Source organism: Haliotis cracherodii, unplaced genomic scaffold (assembly GCF_022045235.1).
Source record: "Haliotis cracherodii isolate W230 unplaced genomic scaffold, xgHalCrac1.p SCAF_1, whole genome shotgun sequence".
Lineage (NCBI taxonomy): Eukaryota > Metazoa > Mollusca > Gastropoda > Lepetellida > Haliotidae > Haliotis > Haliotis cracherodii.
In genome coordinates this window covers 62833084-62849615 of record NW_027266264.1, presented here as the reverse complement: position 1 = coordinate 62849615, position 16532 = coordinate 62833084, and the positions used below count along the sequence as shown (strand labels likewise).

Below are 16532 nucleotides of genomic sequence, written 5' to 3'. Positions count from 1 at the left end.
TATAATAAACTTCCTTTCTTAGATGAAGGAGTAAGTATATACTCCAAAACTTTGTGTTCTTCATATAAAGAAGTTGACGTCCATAAATTCTCTTCCTTATGATAAATGTGTTCCTCATAATAAATAAGTTGACATCCATTAATTTTCTTCTTAATGTGTATAACTTCTAAATGCCATTCAAAGACTTCATGCAAATAATGTATAATCTTGCATGTGTCATAAACCACACTGAGTTTGGATTGTGTGAGTTTAGTTTTATGCCATCATGAACAGTATTTTGTTCACATCACGGCGTGAAAAGTGCATTTATAATGCGCCAGATTCTATTCACCAAGTGGATGCTAATAGCGCTACACTATTATTACCCCGGTCAATTGATCAGTGAGCACTCGATTTTCATTCTCGGCTCCCTGGGGAGTATACAACCCAAGCTGCTTGTGAGGCTCTAGAAGGTTAACAGGAATCAGGGACTAGCACCCTTTGGTCCCAAGATAGTGCAGCAATGCTATTTAACCAATAACAATTCAAACTCTCTCTCTAATACAATTCCAGTACCAAATGATGCAATGATGTTAAACTGCAGCATAGTATCTCAGTAGGATTGATAGAACCGGTGGACTAGTACAAGCGGACACATCCATTATCACCTCACCTGACCATGGTGGCAATCATATATAGTGAATTCTCCTGCATCAGAAGTTCCAGAAAAACACAACTGTGAAAAAACAGCTCACCACTTGAAGACGGCTTTCCGACTGACAACACATGTGATGACCCCCAAACTTGTGGCCAGGGTTTCAACAATTGGCTGGTGTTTGTCCCCAGCAAGAGGGCTGGAAGAACAGATGCTCACTGTAGGACATTACAAGACTTTCAGTTCCCTGCCAGCAGATGACTTGGCTGCTTGGTATTTAATACTAAAAATGTGTCAGAAAATAAGTCAACAGGAATTACACATTTTACATATTTGGCAAGTTCTACAATCGTACTACATAAACTGGAAGTATATAGGATTTGACAGCTTTCTTGTTGCAAATGCTTGGTATTTAATACTACAAATGTGTTACAAGATAGGTCACAAGGAATTACATATTTTACATATTTAGGAATATTCTATAATCGTACTACATAAACTAGAAGTATATGGGACTTGAAAGTTTTCTTTTTTCAAATGGCACTACATATTTCACAGCAATATTCAACACTTAGAACATAATACTTTAGAAATATGTTAAATTCATTTAAGTCAGGACCACACATGTTGTTATTCAATGGGACTTATAGCCTGGTGGAAGTTACTCACTGCAAGAAGTTCGTAATGAGATGGTTTCCATTCGGTCCAAGGTTGAAGAGGAATTCTGGCATAACCTGAAGTGATGCCAGGCGGATGTCTGCACTGCTGTCAGCCTGAAACATGGGGAGTATCACTCCATAATACAACCACTCTGTAACAACTCTTCAATAATGAAATCTGCTTTGTTCATATCATTGAAAGCGCCAAACTTACGAAAGTTTGAGTGAAGATATGGATCCTCCATTTTGATGCCACATCTTTGGGCAGCAGAGACAGGACCCTCAGACTCTCACACAATGTGGCTGTCTCTGAAACACACCCAGTAACAGGTCCAGTTGGCTAGGAGGAACTTAAAGGCTTACATTTGCATGCTCACGTTAATGGAACTATTTTGTTTTCTCTTGCTTCAGGTCAATAGTTATTTACTGGACCTTGCTCATCTGGAGGTCACAATGAGGTCATGTGCTCCTAGTTAGTGAAATCCTCTCATAATCTCATATTTTGGGATCATGAGCTGGTTTGTCGATGTCAAGTTGGCCTAAAACTGTCAGTTGCTCATATAATACAATTTCTAAACTACTGTATTCCTCTTTAGATCTCACCAATGACATCAGACAGAGTGTTGCTGAGCTGGGCAATCTCCTTGGCCCTGACAGGCCTCAGGTCCAGCCAGGACAGGTCATTCTGGAAAACATACACAATGCTTTAAGACATATTCGAGCCACATCAAGGAATGTCTCAGATGTGCAGTACTATCAGCCAACAGTTTAACCCCATTTCATGACTATAGGAAAAGAAAAACCTTTAACATGGTATAAACCTTGTTAGTTTGTTAGCTGCCGAACTCTCACTTAGCACTTCACCTGCTGTATGAAGGTGGCCTGCAAGTAATCGAGTCTGGAGCAAGCAAACCTGTTATTGATCTTATCTGCAATTTCCCATGCTGTCTGAGATGTTGATATGCAATAAACCAGGTCATTTTGCCTGGCCACTTGCTCCATATTGTCACCTCTTACCACGTATAGCTTGCTGTTGACCTGTTCTTACCCAGAATCCCCACTCGTCTGACAGATTTGTATAGTGCAACATATTACATGTAAACTGGATACTATCAAAAACAAAATCAAGCCACTCCAAGTAATTACACTGTTTAATGATGCAGAAATAAATAGTCAACCCTTTTCTCTTGATCCTTGAAATCACCCTTCTACATTCGTCAAACATCTAATGTTTTTCAATTTTCATTAAGTCACAGTCATGACATAAATAACCACCCATGACCGTTGTGACCATTTTCAGTGCTTGCAGTATTAATGATCCATAATCATATTTTGTACTTACTGGTAACCATGGCAATGACAGTATCCAAGCAAAATCTGTCAGAATATCAATGTCAGATAGAACTGAATCTGAAAACAACAAGTCTTTTGTTACACAAAATGTCAGGCAATGAAAGCGAAAGATGCTGCAAAAAGGTGTCAAGCATGTAATATAAAGCTTAATTCTGCAAATTTCTGGCAATAGTGTGACCGAGTAACAGACATCAAACATGCAGAAAGTCTCGAGTCTTGAATGTTCACAAATACAGAAGTGTGCATAAATGAGTACGACTGCCATCAGCACAATAAGAACGATACATGGATGCATCAGAATTCTCTGTACTAGGACTGGGACGTGTAACTCAGGTACTCGGGTCGGGTGGGTCCTGAGTAGGACCCGGGTACCCACAGTACAACCTGGACACATGGTTAGTCATTATCATTATTATTAATGACAAAAACTCACCATAGCATTGTGGCTACACTATAAGTCGCTAATGTTCACATTTCTTTCTGACGATGCACACATTCGCTTTGACTTGTATATGTTTGAGTAAAGATAAAGCTTCAGTCAACTTCAGTGTACACAAGATCTGATCATTTCATACACATATCTAAATAGTTGCTGCGGTAAAACAGTTCCAAATCAGACATTTTGTTCCCAACGCTTGAGACCAACAACGGGTACACGAGTAGGGCCTGGTAAAAGGGGTTCGGGTCCCCAGGTAGTAAATTTGGACTCATCCCAGACCTACTCTGTGCCATCAAAAAGTATCGCATTTGGCTTCTTTTCATGTCTTTTCATGTGAGAAGTTTCAATGTATCTAATCGCAACCTACTCTTAAGATACAATTTTTATTGCAAAGAAGGGAATAGTTCTAGTCCTAAGGGACACTATTGTCTTACCCTGCAGTGCCAGTAGAGTTCCTATAGATTGTATGATGATGAGGACGCCTGTGTTGATGGTGGCTGGGGACAGTTCGGTCTTATCCTGAAACAAGTTCTCTGCCCAGACGTCATAGAACTGCCGTAGAAGCTGCTTGCTCAGCCAGGTCTGCAGGACACATGGACTGCAAGAAAAGCTTTGATATACAAGCAATTCTTTCAAAGTGTCATTTTCTTAAAGTGAAATATCATGGATTTACAGGACTGTTGTACAGTGGGACCATTAAAAATGTTTAAAATAAGGCTAAACAAAATTGGTACTTCGGCAATGACATCTTGAAAATATAGTGCGAGCAGGCAGTGCTTTTTTTGTTGTTTTATTTGGCTTGTTCAAACTAGTATGTAACTAAATAAACAGTTGTGTACTATCAACCTGGAAAAGGGCCTCATTACATAAACAAACATACAAACTCCTATTGCTGCCATGCCCAAGATGCGCAGTTAAGCAGTGCGCATGTAAAGGGAAGATACTGCGTGCTAAATTTGATCGCATTGTGTTTAAGCATTATGATTTTTATATTTAAAAAAAAAAATGGAAATAAAAACGAAACATGCGGCAGACTTTACAATGACACGGGCGGTGCTTGAGAACAAAGATTATTTATTGTTTTTAGCTTAATGTACATGGATTGCATATGCTCAATTTTAGAGACGACCTTCTTACCAGACCTACTGGCAGACAGGCCTACTGTGATGACTGCGAGAATGAACTGAAGTGATGTCAACTACACAGAATCAAATTTCTTGAAATTTAACCAATAAGCAAAATAGTTTGTCAAGTCCATATCTCTATTACACATCAGAGTATTACCGGTCCTCCCCTGTGGTATTCTGGCTGTGGACAATTCCCCTTGCCGCCAGCTCAATCACTGTCTGTATGATCTTCAGACATGACATGTGGTCTGTCTGAAACACAAAAATTTAGAAGGGTATAAAAACTTGAACCAGAGTATGGTGCATAGATCAAATTACATAATTGTTGCCCCATAAAAGCGAGTCCTCGTGACATGAATTGAATCAGAAGTCTTTGTTTCCTGAGCATAAAGATAGGGGAAGAAAGTCCAAATGCTATCAGGTGTGTAAAGTTGTATTTGAGATGGTATGGTGATTGCAGTCATTTGACTGGATGAGTGAGTGAGTGAGTAAGTAAGTAAGTAAGTAAGTGAGTGAGTGAGTGAGTGAGTGAGTGAGTGAGTGAGTGAGTGAGTGAGTGAGTGAGTGAGTGAGTGAGTGAGTGGGTGGGTGGGTGGGTGGGTGGGTGAGTGAGTGAGTGAGTGAGTGAGTGAGTGAGTGAGTGAGTGAGTGAGTGAGTGAGTGAGTGAGTGAGTGAGTGAGTATGGTTTTACGCCGCTTTTAGCAATATTCCAGCGGTATCAGGTGGGGGACACCAGAAATGAGCTTCGAAATGGAATCAAACCCGGGTCTCCAGCATGACGAGCGCACACTTTAACTAGTAGGCTACCTAACCGCCCCTTTACTGGATGATTATTTATAGCATCATGCCAGTCGAACCCGACTCAAAACATAGCTGTGGGTCACAGGTTTTCCTTTACAGAATGGAGAAATAACACACTAGATACTTGAGAATGCAAGATATATAGCTATCCCCATCTTCCCGAGGGAAGAGAGTTAACTGACTTTAAATGTCCAGTTTCCGCCTTTGCCGAACTAGGCTGGAATTCCTGGGCTTGATCGTAGTGCCACCAGTGGTTATTACGAGTTATGTCCCTTCTAAGCCTCTCCTGTGGACTAAATAGATTCCACCTCTCGTGTCACTTGCATTTGTTTCAAACAAAATGCCCTTTGTTTCAAACAAGGGTGGAAACTGGATTTTTATAGGCAGTTAACCATCTTGCCTCAGGGGGATGAGCTATCTACAGAGTTGCGACACTACCTTTCTGTTGATGATGGACATCCTCAGTTTCTGCATAGCCTGTTTGAAGGTGGCGGATTGCTTCTCGAGGCTGCCCTCATCGTCATCTGACGGCTTTCTGTGGATAAACAACATGGGGCCTTTCAGTTTCTTCCCTGTATTGGCCTCCTCTGTTTTATGTTAAACGGACAGAATGCAGTGACATGTTTGTGAGTGACATAGTGCTGACAAACCAAAGATCAGGATCAGGGAGAATCAGGGAATCAACCAATGACAAGTGGATCCTTCATGACCAAGGGAAGCAACTCTACAGTTAACCACTCACTTGCCCTACCAGCAGTTCAGTTAATTTGGAGACGCATTAATTTCCAGATTTACAGTATTTAGCATAACCTTATCCTCACACTGCTGCGTGGAGCAATCAAATTGTTCATTGAAACACTGCGGATATACGAGTTTCAAATGTCAATCATGTCTTGTTTATGCCTAAAATCTGTATGTTTTCACTGGATTCGTAATCCGTGTTTTTCATTTAAAATCCTTAGAAACTACAGGGAAATTGTAGGAGTAAACAGGTCTGCAATGTGCACACCTTAAACCGTAACATTTTACCACCCTAGTTTAAAAAGTTTATTTCATTAACACTACATTTTATTCATTGATGTAACTGATAAATTATTGTCAATACCACACCTTTTTCGCTTCTGTGATAGTCCTGGTCTCCTGTGTTTATCCTTCCGGTCCTGCTCAACATCCACCCTGGTTGTCTCCCCTTGTTTTGGTGGCTGACCTTGAAGATCGATCACAATGAGCTGATGCAAGGGGTTCACAATGAACTGAAAATAAAGATTGTTTGTTGCAGAATGGACATTGATGTCATGAGGGTTTAGATGACACGTAGCCAGCAACCTTAGACAGTTGTTATTCTTAAGACTGGTCAAAAGGGCTGGTTATTTAACCCTTATTTCACTAGTCCTTAGAGTTCGTACTAGTCCTGCTTGAACCAGTCAAAAATAAATTCAATGCATACATTTTCTGTCAGTCAATTCAGTTCAAGTTTGTAGTAAGTAAAATTGAAGCATTAAGAACTGGTTCAGAATTATAGCCCCCCAAATGCTGCTTGTCAATGAGGAGTACCACCATTTGATTTATACCTGTCATCAGCACAATTTAGTAGTCTCGTGAATTTCAAAAGCTGCAATCAGCCAGATCACACACAGAAACAACCTGATATTCATGATAGACTGCTCTTACAATGGGATACAGAAAGATCTGGGAGCATCAAGCTTGAAGAGTTAAGAGTTGCGTCTGCTCCTACAACTTGACACACATCAGACGTCCAGGATAACCAGGATACTCTCACATGTAACATTTCAAATCCACGGTCTACTCTCCGAACATACACTCTTTCACAAAAAGAAAACTTATTCTCCTAAAGAAATGTTTTAACCTGACCTCGTAAGATATTGTTGATCCAAAGACTCCAAACAATGCCCTCATGAGCTGCTGTCGGTAGTAGCAGAACAGTTGGCTGTGTCTGAGGTCAGCCGGGAACTTTCCCAGAAGGTGACAGATCCAGTGTGACATTGCCTGCCTCATGTTGTCAGTGCGGAGGCCAGTCAGCCCGAGTTTCACAGCCATGTCAGCAAGTCTCTTCAGCTGGTCCTCAGCCTGGCCAACAGACACCTGGTTAATCTTGAAGGGCTTTGCATCTGCTGCTATGAGGCCATTCATCATCAAGGCACTGTTTTCTTCAAGTTCTTGTAACTCACTGAAAGAAAAGTCTCAGAAATCCAGTGTGATCCTATACCAAAACTTACCACATAAGTTTATGAAATGGCTGAAAAATGGATGTTTGAGAGGCTACATGAAAGAACTTTCCCTGATATAATACTTGGTGGTAGGGTCACGATCACAAACTTGAAATAGTCAAGAAATGATGACAAGGAGCATTATGGATAACGACTTCTTCATCACAGTACACTACATTTATAACGAACATGCTTATAACGAACTGACCAATATAACGAACTTATTTTTTAGTCCCAGACATTTGTTGTATTTACATGATATATGCTGTAAATATACTTATAACGAACTACGGTTATTACAAACTAAAGTTAGTGGTCCCTTTGAGTTCATTATAACCATAGCTTACTGTATATTATACACAACTTTTAAGGACCATTTCTTGCCCTTTTATCAGATTATCATAACCTGATGAAGGGTCAATTAAGTAGTCCTAACTCATCCATAATATCCCTTGTCATGATCATATAGGATTTCTAAACGCATATCAAGACTCTCCGTCAAGAAATTATTTGGGTGGAATCAAATGTTTCATACTTTATGGACTGTTTTACAACAGCAGGTGACAGTTTATTTCTACTCCACCTCACCTCACCACACCAGCCCACCACCCCAAACCCCCCAAAATGTGCAATGGACAAAGGAGTAAGACAAGAGGCCTCAGAAGATGACAAATCTTTCCAGGCACTACATTGGCAAAAGGCACAAATTCAGTCCCTGGTTAATACAAGTACCAAGTTCGGATGAAAAATCATTCACGCTTTTCAAGATATGCTCCGGAAACGAGTTATCCAAATAAAAGTAAGAGCAGCTTCTCATGACATTCCGTCTGCTCACCTCTCTGGCACATCATCACAGTCGGTCAGCAGGAACTCCAGCAGGCCGGCCACACAGCCCAGGAAGTAGTCCATCACCAGCGTGGGCAGACCGGTCGAGGCCAGGATGTCGGACAGGACGGACAGGGAACACTGGAAACATAGAACTTCGTCAGCCATGTCCAGAGACTCGGGCAGGAACGGACCAAGATCAACAGATCCAAACAATTTGAACAACAATAATACCACAAGAATTATATACCTTGTAAACCTCACCGATAACTTTCATCCAAGAGAGCCAAAATTGCAATTACTTTGAGCTAGTTGTGTGAGTAGAAGTATTCCGTAGATGACATGTAGAGCAGTGTCTTGTTCTCAAGAGTCAAGTTGAGGGTGATTTTTAACTTTGAAGTTTTTTCATCTTTGACTCCAATATGATACCTCTCTGCATGAAGACTGACAAGCTAGACAACGGTATAAGGATCTATACCGAATCGTCGCTATTCACAGTATTAAAGAAGTTGTTATCCATAAAATTGTGTCTATCTAGTTTATATGGCATCTACATCCAACTTGGAGCACCGCTGAAGGAATGTGTAGGTTTTCTTTTGTTCAAATCAAAATGCCCGAATCAGATTTGCTTTAGAAAGGTGATATCTGATTGATAAAGAACCCCTGCATCCTTCACCTTCCTTCATTTGGCAGTCGAAGTTCTCTCAGGGTTCACCTGTCGTTACCTTCAGTGGATGAGTTGTCAGATCCACAAGCACAGAGGTGTCGTACCAGAGAAAAAGATTATTAAGAGACTGGTTGTTTGTGAGCTTACTATTTTCAGCTGGATGTCCCCAAACTCCAGATGGCAGCACAGACATCCCCACAACAACTGAACATGGTGCGGGTCCACAACACAGACCTCATGCAGCGAGCCGTGGACTATCTTCCTGTAATCATCAGAAACCAGTGCCACCATTATTACAACACCCACTGGTGGGACTACGGGGCCATTTAACCATATTGAATTACTACAGCAGTGATTTATTAGATCTGAAATCCTGCATCCTATATGCATAAACACTGAAAACAGAAACAAAATTATCACAGAGTGCATCCAACAGGATGAAGAAAGTTTGTTTAGGAATGACTGCTATTACAAAATTTGGTGCCCTTAATGTTAATTTCCATACATTATCATTTAAAAAATATCATACAGTCACATGCTACATGATCTTCTTTCTACAGCACTTGTAGAAATGTTTCAGTTGGGGAATTCCCTATCTGTGTCTCTGAGCATGTGCAGTTGTACATCACTTGTGATAGAGGACTGTATTCAATTTCTTGACATTTCTTTAGGGACCCACTTTTAAAATATACAACCCTTACAACTAAAGTCCTTGAGCCCCCTGGACCCAAAACTAAACAACCCGGGTAAAACTGTGCATTAGTACTGTGACAGTTGAGTATGTTTAATAGTCCACAATGCAGGGTTTGATTTAAGGAACTTGATTCAAATTGTAACAGATGCATGTTGACATGAAAACCAAGTAACACCAGACAAAACCAGGTTGCACCCTTGTCCCTTACATTTATCTAAACAAATCTAATCTCAGATCTCTAATGACTGTCATCAGGGCTTTACCTTGACTTACAAAAGTGGGGGTCCAGGGGACTCTTAATTATTAATTTTGAGGGTCCTGTAAAGTAATGAAATGATAAAGTGTACTGTATGTTTTGATAATTAATTTAGAACCTGGAAAAAATCAATGATCATCTGGACAGATTTTTTGTTGTTGTTGTTTTGCTTGTTGTTTAACGCCACACAGCAATATTCCAGCTATATGACGGTATATGGCGGCCTGTAATAACCGAGTCTGGATCAGACAATCCAATGATGGACATCCTGAGCATTGATCCACACAGTTGGGATCGATGACACGCATCAGCCAAGCCAGTGAACCTGACCACTCGATCCCGTTATTTTCACACAGCTCTAATTACATGTTGTGGAACTACAGACAGTTTGCATATATTGTCAAACTATGGTCCCCCTTCAATTCAAGTTCAGGGCCAAACACCAATGTACTGTTCTGAAACACCAGATTGCTTGGTCAGGTTACAGGAAACAGAAGTACGGGGCAAGTTTAGGGAGGGTGCCTCTACTCACGTGAGGTTGATCTGCAGCAGTTCACAGTGACAGGGATCTGCAATGTTGATCTTCATGTCCTGCAGGGTCAGACCTTCTGCTTCCACACTCTGGGGTGTAGACGAGTTGTGTGATGAGTACAGTAATAGACATTAGATTTGTTTGTCTGTTGTTTAACAATACAGTCAGCACTATACCAGCTATAGGACGGCGGCTTGTAAATGATCATGTCTGGATCACATTAATCTCATTAGCAACAATCCACATACTGTAAATCGTGAAATTAATGTGTCTCCAAAAGAATGTGACCACGGGACCCTAGCCAAAAATGCAACTCAATATGAAAGCGACACCCCCTCCTCTCAAGCACCAGTGGATTTCTATCTAAAGATGTCCTCAGTCAGGTTAAGAATCCTCACCTTAATCCAACCTTACATTAATCCAATCATACACCAAATAGCACCGCTTATTAGCGCTGAGTAAAGTACTTCCGCAAAAACAATACATAAGCGCTGGTTCGTGTCAGCCTTTGACGCAGTCGCAAAGAACAATGGGTGGCGTCTGACTGGACTTGCAGGTGTGATCAGTGATGACATAAGTGAGTTTTGTCTTAAACCCAGCAGTGACAATTCACTGGACGTAATTAGTGTTGAGATGACATTGTTTATATACTTTATTTACAAGTGCTGCTCAATAAACAGTGGTGTGGAATACATCAGCATTTGTCAAAGTTGGTATTTTTGCTATCCAAAATGTCTTATTGTTGATATAAATGCGATGTTTAAAAATGCGAGCAAAGACCTCTCGCATTTTTCGCATTTAATTCACGCTCGCGTTAATTTCAAGATTTACAGTATTCAGGGAATAATACCATACAATCAAACCAAGCCACCAAGCCTGCCCGTCTGATCATACAGGTCACCTCTTACAACCAGCACGGGTTGCAGAGGACCAGATCGAACCCAGAACCCCCAATTTTGTTCACATTTTTGTAAAAGTCCTTATTTTAATAAATTCAGTGGTATTTTAATATTTCATTCAATGCAAAAAAGTCAAATTAAGCATTAAAGCCTCATCTTGTATCTTGATCCTGTTGTCGGTGCAACAAAGGTCAACTCTGCAAAAGCCATAACATTAGTTGTTACTATAACAACATAACTTAGATATTTCCTTTGCGCAATTTGAGACTTTTTACAGACTTAAGACTTTGGGACGAATATCGACCTCTGAACAGATTGAATATCTATAGAGGACAACCTTAAGGAGATCCTCAGTGATTGACTAGGATCGCTTGTCTGTTTTAGTGATTGCAACATCACAGCAAATGAACTCAGGACTGTGGTTGGAGAAGACAATGCTTGAACCACAAGACCATGCCACTGCCCTGCTGACAGTGGAATCAGTCAGGAAAAGTGACTTTGAGATAGCAATGGGATTACAGTGAATATTTTCTTTTGGGGCTGGGATGGGTAACTCGGGAACTCGCGCCGGGTGGGTCCTGAGTAGGATCCGGGTACCCACAGGACTACCACACCCGTAGTTAGTCACATGATATATTGTTTAATGACCATAACAGTCAAGTCCATGGTAAACAAGTCGTTTAATGTTCGCATTTCTTTTTCTATTTTCACTTTCAAGAACACACAAATATTTATTATAATTTTGACAATGCTACTTGGTATTTGGAAACATTTATTCACCTTGCCAGGTTCCACATGACTTTGTTTGACCTTCTCCAGAGGAACTTGGAACCTTGACAGAGTCACAAACTCTGGAGGGTCGGGTGAATACAGCTGGTCATTGATCTGAACCAACTCTGTAACCATGACAATGCAAGTGTCACTGCAATAACTGAGTAATAATGCACAACATCACTATATGGAACCTAACTTCTTTTCAATTTAGCAAATATGGGATAATTAAGACATTTTCTCTTAACTTAACCAAAGATATTGTCGGTATTGTATTCAAATATCCTCTGCATAAACACTGAGGATTAAAGAGGAACATACAAGCCAAAGTTCGGCTCCATCGGTCTGTAAATTTCAAAGTAGTTTACAGAGGCAAATATGCATTTCGTGGTATTAAAGAACAAAATTTATATATATCGCAACAAACAGACCACGTATTAAGTCCCACTACTAACTACACACGTACCACTTTTCATTACATTTTTTTAAAACAAAACTGACTAAATAATGGTTATAAACAGCTTTTTTCAAATATGGCTGCCATGGTGGCCATATTGAAATTAAGATTAAAACTTTTTGTACAAACTCAGATGTCATCATTGGTGGGAACAAGAATGTAATGTAAATGTATACATACCTCCCAGCGCATGGACTATCTCCGCTGCTAGTTGTTTGAAGACGTAGAGATGCTTGACCCGGACCACCAGCAGCACCTGTCTGATGATCTCCAGGCACTGCTGGTGCAGAATGGTGCACTCCGGTCGACCCAGGAGACGCACAAGGCGGCCAATAAACCACATGCAGAACGCTGCAACACATCAAGCATATTAATATCACATGTATGAACTGTCATTCTTGTATTCCTTAGAGGGGAGGAAATACATGAATTTTAGTACCGGTTATGTAAAATCAGTCTGCAACAGCATGTACACACATGAATACAAGATATTGAGAACAGGTTTTCATGCCATGTCATCAACATCATATACCATGCGATACAACTGCAAAGAGCTGAGTTTAATTCATGTTGAGTTACCTCCCTTCTATTTCACTCCCAACAAGCCAGGCAGGCTCATGACCAATAAATGTAACTCGTCTTGAAAGTATCTGGCCCGCATTTGTAAACACATGCTAGAGTAGATAATAAGCAATTTATCAGACACTTGCGTTTTCTTCTCTTGTCTTAATGTTAAAGTCATCAGCATTTTTCAGCTAAATATCTTCACACGAGATATCATAAATCATCAAATAACAGCTTGAATCCAGGGTGCCAGTAACAGTTTGCTTAAACTAAAACTACAACCAGCCATATCGCCATTTTGGTAGAAGGAATACTTCAACTGTAACCTCTAATACGATTGGTCTGCCTCCCGAGATAAACCAAGGAGATGCACTCCTGTAAAGTTTGCAAAAAAGGAAGCTCAGAACCAGGGAGTGTTATCACAACATGGAACAAACTTCAGTTGCAATTTGCTGTGAAGCAAACAAATTTTTAATACAAGGAACAAGGAACAAAAATTTCTACTGGACACTCAGGCAGGTTGGACTATATTTCTCCAATCCCGACATAAATGTTACCAGGCATGGGACCGCAGGCAGACTGCCATTTGGGGCATTGCCTCCCTCGTCTCTCACCTGATCCTGCATGATGCATCTCTGCAAATCAGTTTGAACACCAAATGTTTATGAAGAGGATTTCCACTTGGCCTCGCTCCGTATCTTGGGCTCCCTGGTGTATCTACCTTGTGATAGCTGTATTTCACTCTTGACCTCCCCGGGTAAGTAAGACACTATTTTCGGTGGTGGGCCTACCTTGTGAGAGCTGTATTTCACTCTTGACCTCCCCGGGGTAAGTAAGACACTATTGTGGGTGGTGGGCCTACCTTGTGAGAGCTGTATTTCACCCTTGACCTCCCCGGGTAAGTAAGACACTATTGTCGGTGGTGGGCCTACCTTGTGAGAGCTGTATTTCACCCTTGACCTCCCCGGGTAAGTAAGACACTATTGTCGGTGGTGGGCCTACCTTGTGAGAGCTGTATTTCACTCTTGACCTCCCCGGGTAAGTAAGACACTATTGTCGGTGGTGGGCCTACCTTGTGAGAGCTGTATTTCACTCTTGACCTCCCCAGGTAAGTAAGACACTATTGTCGGTGGTGGGCCTACCTTGTGAGAGCTGTATTTCACCCTTGACCTCCCCGGGTAAGTAAGACACTATTGTCGGTGGTGGGCCTACCTTGTGAGAGCTGTATTTCACTCTTGACCTCCCCGGGTAAGTAAGACACTATTGTCGGTGGTGGGCCTACCTTGTGAGAGCTGTATTTCACTCTTGACCTCCCCAGGTAAGTAAGACACGGTTGTCGGTGGTGGGCCTACCTTGTGAGAGCTGTATTTCACTCTTGACCTCCCCGGGTTTGGGTGCTGTGACACTGGTGTCGGAGGTTGGGTGGAGGAGGATGTAGATCTGGGGCTCATTCCTGAGACAGTGCAGGCACCACATTAACATGTGGAAGCACTCACTCTTGTCGCCATGGTTCTTCAAGGATTCTGACACTGCAGTGAGATGGAAGCATACCAATAGTAATACAGCCAGACATAGAGAAAAACCAAACCTTTTATAAATTTAGAATGTTTATTTAGAATAGACACAAATATTCAACTCCAAGACACAGAAACAGCATAAAAATCATAAGGCACCTGTGACATTACAATTTCAGCTGTAAATCAATAAATTATGCAGTTGATAAAAGTCACAACTTACCAACATCAATATCTCCAAAGAAGTCATCAAGAAATCTACAGATGGATTTCCTACATTCATAGATTCCAAGACTTTTCTTCAAACTGGAAAGGGAAAGTATACAAATGTACATTAGGCTTAAAAAATATATATAAAAGAATAGGTTCTCAGGCTTTTGAAAAAGTGGTGAGGGTGGGCGGTGTTTTTTTTTATGGTTGTTCAAATTAGTATGGTATGTATCCAAATGACCAGTTGTGTAACCAAATAAACACTTGTGAACAATCAACCTGGGAAAGGGCCTCCCTACATAAATGTATTCCTTGATGAATAAATATTGGAATACAGTATTTGACTACCATTGGACATGGAATATTTAAGGATTTTGGGGAGATTTGATTAAAATGGAAATAATAATGAAACATGCAGCAGACTTTATGATGATGTGGGCAGTGCCTGAGAACCAAGACTATTTCGTAAGTTTTTTGTTTGCTCACCAGGCTCACAAAGCAAGTCAATGAGGAATATCTGGTATAGTCACGATAATTGGGGCCCGTAATTAGTAATTTTCAAAAGTAATCAGTGCTAATCGACAACAGCATGATGTATAAAACTATGTGACGATGCCTGATACATTCCTTACACCATGTATACCATGCATTAGAGGACAAAAACCATGGGGATTCCAGGTTAGAATTGGTCCCTAGCAACCTACGCTGGTTATAAGAGGCATTACAATGGATTGGGTGGTCAGCTCGGTGACTTGGCAGATAGTGTGTTAACATCCTCAGACTGTGTGGATACTTTCTGACAATATCAGTCACCTGATTGACTGTACGAGAGTTAAATATTAACAGGCTGTCGTCAAATTGCTCATATACTACTGAGTGAGGCATTGAACAACACACTCAGACAGAGGACAGACAAAATCATTTCTAGACATAAAATATTTGGATAATTTTATAGCCCCCACATGCTTTCTACAGTTGCCACAACCACACTGATAGACAATGAAAACAATAACAGGTCAAACTTTCTTGCGAATCTCTAAGACAAAACATGCAAAATATTTCACGCACCACATTGGCAGAATTTGTGCAAAACATATTAATTCAGCTAAAATTGCAATTGCTGCCATATCAGAAAAAGTACCAGCAGGGTTAACTCAAGGAATTTTATGACATGGGCCCTTTATCATGTTTATGTGAAAATTTCAAATATTCTAGAGGTGCACCCACACTTGCCCATACAGCACAATGTTAAAATACCCCAATGTATTTGAAAATGTGGGCCTTTTTTTCAAATTTAGGGGCTTAAAGCACAAGGCCCCACCCTAAAATTAACCTTGTACCAACTATTACTCAGGACCTAAACGATACAGGAAGGTCACGATACGATAAGTATCGTGATAATATGCATATAAACATAAAATCGTTTGGAAACTTCTTGACTATCAATTTTTCAGAGCAGGTTCAGAAGGAAAAGCTGACATGTTCGTAGCAGCTATTACTAGTAGTGAACTTGAAACACTATACAACACATTTTGACTGAAAAAAAAAACGCTCAGGGGGTCAATAAACGAGTAGAAAGTAATCTATTTTAGCCAGGGTATCTTCTTGTATGGACAGAGTAAAAAAATGTGTCATGTATTGTATCGTCGCATGAAAACACACATTGCACCGGTGCACCAATGTATCGTTTCACCCGTACTATCACTAGACATCAGTTGGTTAGCAACCAAACCAATTACCATTTTATTTGTTTGTTATTTAACACCACACTCAGCAATATTCCAGCTATATGATGGCAATCTGTAAATAATCGAGTCTGGACCAGACAATCAAGTGATTGATATCATAAGCATCGATCCACACATTGGGATACAATGAGGGGAATCACTATCCAACATTGT

At 40.6% G+C, this 16532-nt stretch overlaps 1 protein-coding gene across 1 annotated transcript in view; it reads right to left on the bottom strand.

Annotated features, from left to right (window-relative positions):
• Positions 1 to 16532, bottom strand: part of LOC139466964 (serine/threonine-protein kinase ATR-like) — a 73472-nt gene that overhangs the window by 56390 nt on the left and 550 nt on the right. The window contains exons 2-18 of the mRNA XM_071248683.1: positions 14645 to 14727; positions 14260 to 14436; positions 12524 to 12694; positions 11896 to 12011; positions 10217 to 10305; positions 8882 to 8996; positions 8078 to 8208; positions 6887 to 7202; positions 6125 to 6267; positions 5453 to 5549; positions 4370 to 4464; positions 3520 to 3683; positions 2636 to 2703; positions 1897 to 1978; positions 1508 to 1602; positions 1304 to 1407; positions 735 to 833 (exon numbers count right to left, since the gene is read on the bottom strand). Of these exons, the coding sequence (XP_071104784.1) occupies positions 735 to 833; positions 1304 to 1407; positions 1508 to 1602; positions 1897 to 1978; positions 2636 to 2703; positions 3520 to 3683; positions 4370 to 4464; positions 5453 to 5549; positions 6125 to 6267; positions 6887 to 7202; positions 8078 to 8208; positions 8882 to 8996; positions 10217 to 10305; positions 11896 to 12011; positions 12524 to 12694; positions 14260 to 14436; positions 14645 to 14727 (2145 nt within the window). The remainder of the gene's footprint in view (positions 1 to 734; positions 834 to 1303; positions 1408 to 1507; positions 1603 to 1896; positions 1979 to 2635; positions 2704 to 3519; positions 3684 to 4369; positions 4465 to 5452; positions 5550 to 6124; positions 6268 to 6886; positions 7203 to 8077; positions 8209 to 8881; positions 8997 to 10216; positions 10306 to 11895; positions 12012 to 12523; positions 12695 to 14259; positions 14437 to 14644; positions 14728 to 16532) is intronic.